The 14,905-nt window shown below is 37.7% G+C and overlaps 1 protein-coding gene across 1 annotated transcript; it reads left to right on the top strand.

The window, feature by feature from the left end:
- Window positions 1-13,531: 13,531 nt before the first annotated feature.
- Window positions 13,532-14,680, top strand: LOC108986099 (UPF0481 protein At3g47200-like). The gene has a single exon (XM_018958621.2). It carries the CDS (start codon window positions 13,532-13,534, stop codon window positions 14,678-14,680), a length of 1,149 nt encoding a protein of 382 aa, XP_018814166.1.
- Window positions 14,681-14,905: the final 225 nt, after the last annotated feature.

The raw sequence follows: 14,905 nt of genomic DNA, 5'->3' as shown, positions 1-14,905 counted from the left end.
GCTCTTGTGCATACATGTGCATTCGTGCGTTCGTGCGTGCGTGCGTGCATACATCCATTCTTTCTTATCACTTTCATAGGCCAGTACACACAATTACGCCCCGTGTGTTTGGGGTTAGCGGTCTTCCTTTGGACCCGAATTCCGCCCGTGGCCACGGGTTGGGAACCCCTTTTCATAGGGGGCAGCACTGGGTGCACTTCCAGCACTACTTACCTGGCATTGCAATCTGCCCATTCATCGGTACCCTTTTTATTCATGTCATGTGGCCGTTACGTATCTTCATACATTCATGCTTTCATTTCTTTCTTTCTTGCTTTTCATTCATTCGTTCATGTCAGCTCGAAGGAGCTGAAGCTTTCATTCAGTTCGTTCTTTCATTTAACAATCCTTTCTTTTTATGAGAAAACATTTCTTTTCATGAGAAAATATCGTTTGGGGCGTAAGCCCGAAAATGGTCTTTTCGTTTTTCAATTTCATTTCAACTCTATCCTCTCTTTAACAGTTTGTTCGTGGAAAACTTTGTTTAAGAACATACATGGGCTTAAGCGTCAGCTTTCGTGGCATCCCATAAGCGTCACCTTGAACGTCGTCAATCATGGCATCCACGAGCGTGTCACCTCGTGGCGCACATGAGAGCGTCGGTCCGTAGGATTCACAAAAGCATCCGCTCTCATGCCTTTCATGCATCTTCATCAGTTTATGGATTTTTCTTAAAAAATACATACAATAGATACAGCGTATAGTCATCCATTCACATGCATACAATTAATACTTTGGATGCTAAAAAGGGGCTGGCAAGGAGGGGCCGTACATACTTATACTTTTGAATATTTAGCATTTTCTTTCTTAAAACGTCTTTAGTCTTTTCATGAGTATCTTAAGGGAAAAGTGTTTCTTGTATCTTTGAGAACTCTAGAAGAGTATGAACGTAACACTTACCTGGATTTCATGCTATTTGTATGTCATTCAGTCCATTCACGTGCTTGTCAGATGGCAACCTACATGCATACACATAACCTTAGCATCATTATCTATCTAATGCATAAGTAACTTAAACTATAAATAGAACTACGCTATACTTAGAACACTCTCCTTCTATCCCGTGTACTTACGTGCCATTCACTATATCAAACCCTTCGAGGATCACTTACGGTCACCACAACTTCCAACTCAAAGTCTTGTCTCGAGTGCTCATCCACTAAAGTGAACCCCTTATTCACCTTAGGATTAAGACACTAGGACATTCGTCTTACTCTTCTTACAACCACATTCGACGCATGATTCCGACCGATGGAATCACACATCTCAATCCTAACGATGCATCCGTCACTACCTTCATGCATCTTGGCCCACACTAAATTCTCATTCCCATCCATACAAGACACATGGCTCTAAGCCAACTCTGAAGCTTAAGCACCGTGCAACTATGCTCATGACAGATTACCCATTACATATGGTGAATCCGTCCGGCACGTGTCTCTCACCATATTACACAGGTACCTTACCCCTTCATCACCTAAGATCAACGTATATAACACGTTGATCACTTGCTCGTAGGGACAAGGGCCATACTCCGATACCAATCTTCTCTTAACCACGCTAGCATGACTCTTCACGCTACCCGTCCCTTTTGACAGTTCATCCCAACACTTAACACGACAAGACTCCATTCATAACTACATTTCATGTCACGTTATATAGCCCGAGATTGCTCTAGGGCTACAGTGTGACCTTGTCGTGTTACCTAGCATTCTACTACATCACTCCTGACTCATCACGAGTACGGTTCCTCACGTACTCCCGTCACATCGTGACATCTCGTTACGTTCCCGTTACGCCATTTCTACACTTTTAACACTTCACCCATCATAAGCATGACTTCCAATAACCACGTCACTTCGTGACGTTGCCCAGTCATGCTTCCGTTGCGTACTCTTACACTTATTCCACTGCTTCACCCATCACAAGCACGACTGTCAATAGTCATGTCACTTCGTGACATTCCCCAGTCATGCTTCCGCTGCGCACTCTTATACTTGTTTTGCTACTTTGCGCATACTCCTGGCCATAAGTCCATCACAGTGACACCTGTCACCTCAGACTACAGGCTACGCCATAACTATTTCGAGACACTGTTCCATAGTTCCCGACACTATCCATCACGTTCCACACCCATCAATCACATAACCATCCTTATCTCTACGACACGTCACACGGAGTGTCGCTGCTACGTGGAGTACACTCCACGCATACTCCCTTCATACACACTACGACACATTACTATTATGGCATTCCTGCCATATGGTGCATCTCACCATCTCATAAAGTACATTCCATTTGTACTCCTCACGTATACAACACGCCACACCACCACTATGGCATATTCACCATATGGTGCGTCACTATATCACATGGAGTACACTCCCTGCATACTCCATCCACATGCATTACGCCACATCACCATTATGGCATTCCTGCCATACGGTGCATCACCATATCACATGGAGTACACTTCTCGTATACTCCCTTCATACACACTACGACACATCACCATTATGGCATATTCACCATAATGTGCACCACTATATCACATGGAGTACATTCCACATGTACTCCCCACATACATACCACATCACCATTATGGCATACCTGTCATATGGTGCATCACCATATCACATGGAGTACACTCCTCGTATACTCCCTTCATACACCCTACGACACATCACCATTATGGCATCCCTGCCATATGGTGCATAACTCCACCACATAGAGTACATTTCACATGTACTTCCCACATATACAACACGCCACATCACCATTATGGCATACACACCATATGGTGCATCGTCCACCACATAGAGTACATTCCACATGTACTCCTCTTACACGCACTACGCCACTGAGTACACTCCACTTGTACTCATCCCGTTCCACAATATGTCAGGAGGGTATATTTTACATATACTCTCCTTATCTCATATTACGCCACACATAAAGTACACACATCGTGTACTATTCCCATTCCACATGCCACATCACCATTATGGCATATCCGCCACATGGTGCATTACTCCACCACATAGAGTACACTCCACGTGTACTCCTTTCATACACATCACGGCATGTCACCATTATGGCGTACCCGCCATATAGTGCATTTCACCATCACATGAAGTACATTCCACTTGTACTCCCTACATATACAACACGCCACATGCACACTGAGTGTACACAAAGTACACTCAGTGTGCATTGTATCCATTCCACATATACCGTGCCACCATTACAGCACATATTCCCCAATCACACTACATGGCACAGTCCACAACACTTCCCATCTACACCCAACACATCACAGTACACTACACGGCACAATGCACCTCCATACAACACAGATAAGCCCAACACTTCACTACACAGAATGCCCAACACTTCATCACAATGCCACAACTCCACAAATACTAACAGCACAGTCCACAACTTAGTCAACTAATCAATATCTAACATAATTACGAGGGATAGAGGGTTATACCATCGACGGAATAACCCGTGCGTTGCTCGTTGACCGTCATAGCCGATGATGTCGGAAGAGTCGTATGTGGCGGCTAACTCACGTACGGTGACTGTTTAGGTGTTTGGATAGGTAGGTGTGGTCTTGGAAAGGCTCGTGATGGCCTTGTGATGATGGCAAGGGGCATAACACGACGGATCTAGCTATGTACAGTGGCGGTCAATCACACACAGTGACTGTCCATCACATGTAGTGGTTACCCACCACACAAAGTGGTGGTTTGGACCTAGGGCTTGGCTAAGGGAGGTGCGGTGAATCTCGTGGTGGCGTCGAGGTGGGGCCACGATGGCTCACGGTGGCAGATCTGGCCATACCGTGGAGGAGAAGCCGTGGGAGAGTGAGAGAGAGAGTGTGCTCTCGTGGATGACAGATCGGGGCCAATGGAGGTCGGGTTGGCTTGGTGGCGGCCTGAGGAGGCTAGACATGGCGGTCATCAGCCATGGGTGGCGGTGCATGGTGGTGCACGGCGTGCAACCCATGCGTGATAGGGGGGGAGAAGCCGTGAGGTAGAGGAGGGGGTTTCTGGCCATGGGTCACATGGAGGAGCTCGGGGAGGAGCCATGGTGTTGCTAGGTGGCTGTGGGTGCTGCGCACGGTGGAGCCGTGCGTGGGTCTCCTTGTGCTTGCGTGTGTGTGACGAAGGGGAGGTGGCTGCATAATAGAGGCCAAGCTCACTGGGGAGTGGTGGCCGGTGGTAGAAGAAGCTGCCGAGGGAGTGGTGGCGTTGGAGGGCGGCGCTATGCGCACTAAGCCCATACGGGCTGTGCAGTCCCGAAATGGAGAAAGGGAGAGCGTGAGGGGGAGAGGTTGGCATGGATGGACTCGCTGGAGGGAAAGCAAGCCATTGGTGCCAGCGGTGAGGAAGGGCAACGCACGGCGGCACCAGGCTGAGGCCTTAAGCCGTTCGGCGTGGGGTGGGTCTACGTACAGCGTACGCTTGAGAGAGGGAGGAGAGAGGGAGAGTTACGGGGAAATGAGAGGGAAAGAGAGGGGTCTGGGTATTTAACCCAGTCCTTTCGTCTGGGGATCTACACAACGATCTAACGACGAGGAATTAAAATACTGATTTGAAGATGCGTAAAACATTAACTTAATTAAAAGCACTTAGAGGAATTAAGGTAAATATTATTTTAAACTAACTTTAGTTTATAAAATAATATTCTTCATCATTAATAGAATGATGAAGTCTTACTTAACATATTTAAAAGGGTTAAACCATTTAATTAATAAAAGTTCTCAACATAATTTAAATCCCATAATATCTTAAATAATTGAAATCATTTTAATAATAATATTAAAATGATTTCCGCCAATTATAATATTTTTGGAGCTCTTCAATAATATTATGATTGTCGTATTTAAGATCAAATCTTAATTCAATAATGATGAAAATACTCCTTATAAATATTTCCAGCATATTTAAAACACTGGGCGTGCCCTAGAAGTCACACGATATCTTTCGAGACACGCCATCATGGTTCAGCACGCATGACGCTGCTCGCAGTCGCTAGTGAGAAAGGCAGATGATCACATAATCTCTGCTTTCAGGATTTGCTTACGTCATCAAGACGAAACATATGTCAGAAAGAGAGAAGCGTACGTAAGAAGAAGGAGCTGGGTATTACAAGGACCCTTCAGGAACATTGCCTATTTGCTAAGAGATCCAAGTGTCTCTTTGCAGTACCTGAAGTTGAATATTTGGGCCACATTGTTTCGAGTAAGGGTGTCAAGGCAAACCCTAAGAAATTAGCTGCAATGCTTGAGTGGCCAACCCCTAAAACTATTAAGGCCTTACGAGGTTTTTTGGGATTGACTGGGTACTATCAGAAATTTATTCAGGGCGCTATGGAGTGATTGCTGCCCCTCTCACTGCCTTATTAAAAAAGAATTCATTCTCATGGTCAGAAGGGGTTGCCAGGGCTTTTGGGGCATCTTAAACAGGTTGTCACTTCGCCACCTGTTTTAAGACTTCCAGATTTTTCTTAAACTTTCACTTTGGAGTGTGATGCAAGTGGAGGTGGCATTGGGGTTGTACTAATGCAGCAGGGGCAACCAATAGCTTTTCTCAGCAAAGCATTAAAGGGCAAGACCTTAAACTTGTCCACTTATGAAAAAGAGCTTCTAGCTCTAGTCACAACAGTACATAAGTGGCGCCCCTACTTATTGGGCCAAGCCTTTAAGGTCAAGATGGACCAACAAGCCCTTAACTATTTATTGGAGCAAAAGGTGGGGACAGTGTCTCAATAAAAAGGAATTACTAAACTCTTGGGGTATGACTTCAGCATTGAGTAGAAACAAGTGAAGGAAAACAAGGTTGCCAATGCCTTGTCTAGAAGGCATGAAAATGAAAACGGTATGGAGGGCTCCCTGGCAATTATCACTTTCCCTACTCCACTGTGGATTGAGGAACTTAAGGGTACTTATGCATTCTCTTAGGAGCTACAGGAGTTATTGGTCAAGTTTAATTCAGGCCATGAACTTCCTAAAGGGTATTCTATTCAGCAAGGTTTAATATTAAAAAAAGAGAGAATAGTAGTGGATCCGAACTTAGCTGTTAAGGGTGAGGTGCTAAAACTCATACATGATTACCCCCATGCAGGTAATTCAGGTTTTCTTAAAACATATCACTATGCCAAAAGGGATTTCTTTTGGACAAGGATGAAGAATGATATAAAACGGGCAGTCTGTGAGTGTGATACTTGTCAGGCCAACAAACATGAGAATATTCCCAATCTTGGCCTTCTCCAACGAATTCCTATACCTAAGCAAGCGTGGGAAGCTATATCGCTGGACTTTGTGGAGGAATTATCCAAATCCCAAGGGGCTTCTGTTATTCTAGTGGTGATAGATCGCTTAACCAAGTATGACCATTTTATTTCTCTCTCCCACCCTTATACTTCAGTAGTGGTGGCTAAGGAATTTTTTTCAAGAAATTTTCAAACATCATGCCATGCCCAAGACTGTAATCTCAGACAGGGCAAGGCTCTACACTAAATTACAGTTCAACCTATCACCCTGAGATGAATGGCCAGACTAAAGCCCTGAACAAAACCCTTGAAGGGTACCTACGATGTTATGTAGGGGCTAAGCCTAAGACGTGGGCTCAACGGCTCTTTATGGCCCAATACTGGTATAATACGTCTTACCACACAACGACTAAAGTAACATCATTTGAAGCCCTCTATGGCTACCCTCCCCCTCAGTTGGCTACTTACATTCTAGGCACTACCCCAAATGTTTCTGTGGATACCCATCTACACACCAGAGAACAACTCAAGACACAACTCAAGCAAAATCTCATAGCAACCTAGTCAAGAATGAAATTTTATGCTGATAAAAAATGTACAGTGAGAGTATTTTTAGTGGGAGACTATGTTTACCTTCGTTTACAACCTTATCGCTAGAAGTTAGTGATGGCACACCAAAACTTGAAGCTCTCCCTGAGGTTTTATGGTCCTTTCTGTGTACTCCAGCGTTTCGGTCAAGTGGCCTACAAGCTAGATCTACCCCCAAGCTCACGGATCCACCCGATTTTTCACGTTTCATGCCTGAAACAAAAACTCATGGCTCAGATTTGTCCCTTACCAAACCTTCCACCAACTAATAATGAAGATGAAGTCTTACCCGAACCTAAGGCAGTGATTGACAGGCGATTAAAGAAAACAGGCCATCACGCCACCACGGAGGTCTTGGTTAAATGGGTCTCAACTGGCCATGAAGATGACAATTGGGAGTCTTTGTGGAAGTTACAGGGACTTTACCCACACCTCGTGGGCAAGGTGCTCTAAGGGGGGAGGATTGTTAGGGTTCCTTGAGGAAGAGATAGAGGAAGATGAATGGATGACTCTGTGTAATTGAAGAAGATTCGGGACTTAGGGAAACTGAAGTGGAAGTGAAGATTTGAGGAACTCGATATGCACCGTTTTCTACAAGACACGGAATGCACCGTTTGGGAAGAAGACTTGCCGTTTAGTAAATGTTGTAGGAATGCCATTTAATGTCTTTTATTACCGTTTTTCATTTACTTTATATTTGCTCTCTGTTAGAATAAAGGACACGTGTAAGCAACTTAGGTGATGAGTTTGTTAGGTTGCAAAGTTATGTAACCCATAGTGGTACGTGTAAGGAATCATCTAGAAATGCTTTGGAAAAATTGTTCTTCATTTTGGAGATTAAGAAATCCCTCGAAGCACCTTAATGGATCACTGATTTTCTCAGTGCCTTTTATCAAATAGCTTGTCCACATTTCCTTTTCCTTCTCATTTACATTCTGTTCAATCCATTTACTCCATTACAGCCATACACATAACACTATCCTAACAAGGGAACACCAATCTTGAGGGGAGGAGCAAGAAATCTGAGAGAAAGGGCTTAGGTTTTGTTTTCGTCAAGCGGAGGAGGAACGGGAACACCAATCTTGGGAGGAAGAAATCTAATATAGGGAAACCCAATATTCGAAAACGCACCATTTCTTATGACTCGAGAAAACGACGTCATCGCATTTTGCCACCATGGCTGGCTTGCACCGGGTCTTCCCCTTCACGCCAGTGAATAGACTTTTTCATATACAGGATCTATTACGATCGTTGACTAAATATCGTTGCCGCTCATGTATCGTAATTGAAGAGGTAGATACATCAGCCTCGCCTAACCACCGTTCAAAACAGGGCTTGTCCTTGAAATATATAATTGAGTGAGAAAGGAATAAATTAAAGTCAATCATATCCCGACTACTTTAGAAACAAGTGGATAATTAATTAAATAGATAGTCGATGCATCTCACCTAATCACGATTAGCAACAACACTTCTACTTAGGAACCCAGGGAGAAAAGGAAAATTGCTAACTTTATTTGAGAAAATTTTATAAAAAAAATATATTTCTTATAAGTTATTAATATGTTAAAAATTTTAAAATTTGAAATTATAAATTAAATAAATTATAAATATATTATATAACACTATTAGAACAAAAAAAACATCAATATCATTGTTTATATCGGTGATGATTACCTGGCCATTAATAAGTTGGTGGCTCTACGGCCACCGCTCCTAATCCCGTTGAGAGTTACCGTTAGTATAAAATAGTATTTTTTTATTTTATTTTTTTATACATGTATTTTTTTAACATTGTAAAATATTTTAAAAAAAAATCATAATATCATTAAAAAATACTTACCTAATCATTAAGTAAAAAAATATTAAAAAAATAAAAATATATATATAATGGTAACTTCCAGCGAGATTGAAAGCGGTGAGAGTAGTTTTACTCTTAATAAGTGGGTTTTATGTAAGTATTGAATATCATTGATTTCTCAATTATATGAATTTGGTCCAAGATTAGACACTTCTTTCAATTATTTAAAACCACTTGTCAAGAGAGTATCACCAATCTCGCCCCACCCCGGCATTAGTGCAAGGCTTAGGTTAGAGGTGGCAAAACAAAAGGTTTGAATTCGGTTTCGGTGATCGTTTCGGTTCAAGTATTGAAACATAATATTTCATTACAGGTATATTTCAGTGTATCATTTTAAGATAGTTGTTATATGAATAAATTATATATATATTATATAAACAATTATATGTATAGAAGTACAAAGAGATCCCTAAATTTAAATGTATAAACAAGTAGCTAGGTTTGGATACAAAAAACATTTCATTTCATTTCATCACATCTCATCTAATCATTATAACTCACTACAAAAAAATAGGACATTTGAGACAAATTATTTACGACGAGAATGACCATTTGGGACAAAAATAAACTCATTTTAGCAGGAAATAATATTTTTGGCAGGAAATAAACTGTTTTCTTGTAGTGATTTTATCAAATTTCCATACAAAATACAATAAACAATTCAACATTTTCAAATCTCAAAATAATAATAATATTAAAAAATATTATTCTAATAATATTTTATTCAACTTTCATCTCAACTCATCTTATCTCAACTCACTATCCAAACCTACCTATTGTTTGGGAATATAGATGATTTCATCTCATTTTCTTCCTAAACATCATTTAAATACAAATACTTTTCAATTTCGAATCTTAATTTTTTCATCTAATCATTACAACTTTCCCATATCTCTAAATAAAATATAAAAAATAATTCAACTTTTTCAAATTTCAAAATTAAATTAATATTTTTATTCAATTTTTTTACTTTTATTTTTCAAAATCTAATAAAATACATAACTCAAATTATTTTATTATTATTTATATATTTTTTATCTTATCTCATTTTCGAAGCATCCTAAGTTGTTTAAAGAGAGAGACATTAAAATAAAATTTTAAGGAATCTAATTTAATACACATGACAGTCTCAGTGACAATTTTTCTCAATTAAGGAATATAAGAAAACTTATTTTGGGTCGATGTAAATTGGTAAAATAGAGAAAGAAAAATGAAACAAACCCTCATTGGCTCTTGATAGTTGACCTGGGGCGTGCAAGTGCAATGAAATTGGCTATTTAAGCGGACGATGCTTCAACGCTCACACCAAGAGGAAGGAAAAATCTGTGCGCGAGAGATCTCAGAGTGAAGAGCAGCCATTAAGGAGCAATACTTTGTGATCATCATCACCGGCACCGGAGAAAGCGTAACTACCACAAGAGATCGGAGTGGGGCACAACTCTTGACTGTCTCGTTCGTACCAGGTCCACTAATATCTCTCAATTTCTTTTCGTATGCAGTACTTGAGTCTGAGAACCCCAGGACAACCTTAAGAGCGGTTTGAATGATGAGATATTGTTAGATAAAAATTGAGAGTTGAATAAAATATTATTAGAATTTTTTTTAATATTATTATTATTTTGAGATTTGAAAAAGTTGAATTGTTTATTATATTTTATATAAAAATTTAAGAAAATAATAATGATGAGATAAGATTAAACACTTTTACCATCCAAACGGATGATACACTCCAAGTGTTTTAGATTTTTAACATGCTCTAGTTTCTAATTTGCGACCAAATTATTGTGCTAGATTTTTTTTTTTTTTTTTTTTGTGAATTGTTTCTTGGTTGACTTTTTGTTTGACAATATTTTTAAATAGTCTAGTAAAATTGAAAAATACCTATTTACCCCTATAAATGTTGTGTGAGATAGAAGCACTGATTTTTCTAAGAGTTAATTTGTTATTTATCATTTTTACACACCACGTACCACATTTTTTTTTATAAAAAAAAAGTTAGTTTTATTCTTATTAAATTAATTAAATTCTTTTACTCATTATCCATATATGACCACACATTTTGTAAAAGAAAAAAATAAAAAATAAAAAATTATATGTGATATATATATGATATGAGAATGATGAATATATAAAATTTTTCTTTTTCAAAATACACAAGAAATACACAGGCTATAATATCCCAAGCTGATGTATCGGTCTATGGCAATTAGACAATCAAAGTAATTAAACACAGTACACACACATATATTATATATATATATATATATATATATATATATATATTAATTTTCACTCTGTACTCCTTTTCAAATAAATTATTTGAAGTTTGTAGTGGAGAAAGTTGAAGGATCATGCACTGTCTCACCTGTAGTTTTTTTTAAAAAAAAAAAAATTGTTCAATTTAGACTGATTCAAAATTCAAATTGAATTGGACCAATTGGTAAAAAATTAAATTGAATTCAGTAGTCTAATTAGTAGATTTAGGCTAATTCTACCCGAGTCAAAATCCTTATTTTTTTTTTTTTTGGATTGTAATTTAAAGGCGGCCTTTATTTTTCATGTACAAAAATCTTACGTACAAAACTAAAAAAAAATTCATTTCATTCTCGTGTTTAGTAAGACTGACATATCTCAAAATTAAAATATGAACTATTTACGTTTTACTCCATTTAGTTAAAGATCAGCAAAATAGGAAGAAAAATAAGTATTTTATATTAAATTTGAGACTACTAGGGATGAAAAAAATTTGGTGAACCGGACCATACGGATTCAGTCCTGTAGCAGTTTCATTTTTTTCAAAACTGGTCGAAATCGGTCTGGTTTCTAGTTTTCCTTTTTCTAACACCAGACTAATTCATATATATATTCTAATTTTTTATATTATATAAAATAGTTTTTATATAATTTTTATATGTAATATATAATTATATATAGAATAATTTTATATTATATGCTAAATTGCTAATTAATATAAATTAAAATTTAAAATCCTATTGATAAATTATAATATATATTCTTTTTGATAAATACATTTTTATACATTTGATCATATACACTCATATAAAATGGGCATGTAACCATCATATTATCATTAACACATATGTAACCAAACATATTAACTCTAACATATATAATCAAATATATTAATAAGTTAGACACTAACATATTATTACTAACATATTATCAATAACATATATAATCAAATACTATATCACAATATGATACTATTATATATATATAATACTAATACTATTAGTAATCCACTATATATAAATCACTATAGTATTAATAGTTATACTAATACTATATCATTATATAATCCACTATATATCACTATAGTATAGTTATACTAACTATATAATCTACTAATAATATATCGAAATCGGTAAAATCGGAAGTACCGGTTTAGGGTGTAATCGGTGCGGTATCGGTTTTTCAAGTCTCAAAATTGTTGTATAGCTGTTTGGTTCTAAAATATATTCAAAACTGGACCGAACCGAACTGGTAACACCCCTAAAGACTATGCAGAAAGTACTACCACTATCTTTACCATATAATTAGTTAAAACATAAGGATTTATCATTTTTACGATCGAACAGCTAGGCATATTTGAAATTAAAAAACAAATAAGGATATTTGAGGTCAAATATGTGAATCATATTCTTATCAAAACTATTTTGTATTTATCATTAGTTTATTTAGAGTTAGTCAATGAATTTATATTTTAAATTAATTTAAATATGATTTCAGAAATGAAAAATATATTATATATATTTTCTTATATTTTTCTATTTGAACTGAGATTTCCAATTTAAACTTGCATGTCTATAATCATTGATTCAATTTAAACTGAGATTTCTATTTTTTTTATCCCGAAAACATTTTCGTCGAAATTTTTCGTCTCAAAAAGGCTTTTCTGTTGTAGTGAGTTAACGAAAGCTTAACAATTTTTCTCGGTGCATCGCGCGCATGGGAGCGTAGCTAGTACTATAATTTTCAAAACATGGTATTTTCAATTTTGCACCTACGTACGAAACTGGCTATCATCAGCTATCCCTTTTTAATTTAAATGAGAATTAAACGATAATTATTGAATATAAAATAATATATATTTAATTAAGTTACTAATTTTTATGTAAAGTCATTAGTGTTTCATGCCCTTTTTACTTGGGCACATTATATAAATATGAATAATTCTACATATAACTGTGAAGTGCGTAAACACAACGTAATCGTTTTAAAATAGAGTGAAGTGATCTATTATTAAAAAATTAATTTTTTTCATGTGCGTCCGTTGCACAATTCTGGTTTGCCCGTAATTAACTAAACAAAGTTTGTGATGTTTTTCATTATTGACATAGAGACAAAGGAGAGTAGAGGATAGGTTATCAAATTGGAAAAAATTATTTAATGGTGATAAATGTGCGACATTTTATAAAGTGAAATAAAAATAGGATGATAGTATAGAGTATAGCATTACTCATGGAGTATTTGTTATTTAATAAATCTAGTTAATTCCGCGTATCAATGCATGCAGGTTTACCCAGGGACTGATCCATTTGTTTGTGGTGGGAAGGTTGAGGCTGCTTGATAGATGGCAGATTATTTAGGGATTGAGATAAATGAAGAGGAGGCAATCGATTCAATTACAAAGGGAGATTGACATAGAGAGTTAGTGATTAACATCAAAGAAAATTTAGGAGACTTGGAGCCACCCTTATCAACTGATTGTTGTATCTACAGGGTTCCAGATTACTTTCGGAAAATGAAAGGAGAGTCGTTCACTCCTCTGGTTGTATCAATAGGGCCTTTTCACCATAGCAAAGAAAGATTGAAAATCATGGAGAAGTTTAAAATGAGATGCTTGGAGAGATTCCTGCAACACTCTAACTGTAATGTGGAGGATTTAGTAGACACAATAAAGAGTTTGGAAGGAAACGTTCGTCGTTGTTATGCAGAAACTATCCATCTTAGCAGTGACGAGTTTGTGAAACTAATATTGTTGGATGCGTGCTTCGTTATTGAATTTTTCATCAGCGAGTCGGGCATGCTATGGTCACCTGAAGACACAGTATTAATGAAGCCATGGCTGACAGATACTATAAAAGCGGACTTGAGATTGCTCGAAAATCAACTTCCTTTCTTTGTTATGGATAAATTATTCAACATTAATGCATCAGAATTAGGTCTTCTTAACGTCCCTAGTTCTTTCACTAGGCTCTCGTTTGATTTCTTTAGCAAATACAACATTCAAGGATCGACTCCCCGTGATGGTTTGGAAATAAAGCACTTTGTTGATTTGGTCAGAACACTTCTTTTACCTTCATCTAAAGCCCAGTTGGTAAGAGATGAAGATGGTATTGTTGGGCATTTGTATAGTGCGAGCCAACTGAATGAGGCCGGAGTGGAGTTTAAAGTGAGCTACAGCAAGAGCTTAGTTGACTTGCAATTCAAAAACGGAGCCTTGGAAATTCCATATTTGGAATTAGATACCAACATGGAGCCCACTCTATGGAATGTCACGGCCTTTGAGTTGTGTCACTATCCAGATAATGCACATGTTGGTGATTACATAGTTCTAATGAGTTTCCTTCTCAGGACTACCAAAGATGAGGATTTACTCATCGAACAGGGAATCTTGGTTAATTGGGTAGGCGAAAACAATGCAGCGACTGCCTTTTTCAACAATCTCTGCCCGCATTTGTTTCTGACAAACATGAACACAAGTTATACTCGCCTGGCTGAAAACTTGAATGCATTCTACAAGGTGCCTTGGCATGCTTGGAAGGCTACCTTTAAACGAGATTATTTCAGCACTCCTTGGAGAACATTTTCTACCGTAGCTGCTGTCACTTTGCTGGTGCTCACTCTCATACAAACAGTATGCTCTCTTAAGCAAGCACCGCATAACTGAAGCCGATCGAGTAGTGTAACCCCAGTAATAGTACTACGTACTGTACGGCATGGCTTCATAATCTTATAATTTGCAAAACTGAAGCCAAGTAATGTAACTCAAATGTATTGCATGAATGCATTCTATATATGTTGTTACAATTGCACCAGATTCCCAGTTTCCCAGTTATGGCACTCATTGTCAAAAAGCAAACTCTGTTTTGTTGAAGGTGCTCTGCCACCACCT

This window comes from Juglans regia, chromosome 8 (assembly GCF_001411555.2).
Source record: "Juglans regia cultivar Chandler chromosome 8, Walnut 2.0, whole genome shotgun sequence".
Taxonomy (NCBI): domain Eukaryota; kingdom Viridiplantae; phylum Streptophyta; class Magnoliopsida; order Fagales; family Juglandaceae; genus Juglans; species Juglans regia.
The sequence above is the reverse complement of the archived record's forward strand: the minus strand, read 5'-3'. Positions and strand labels throughout refer to the sequence as shown.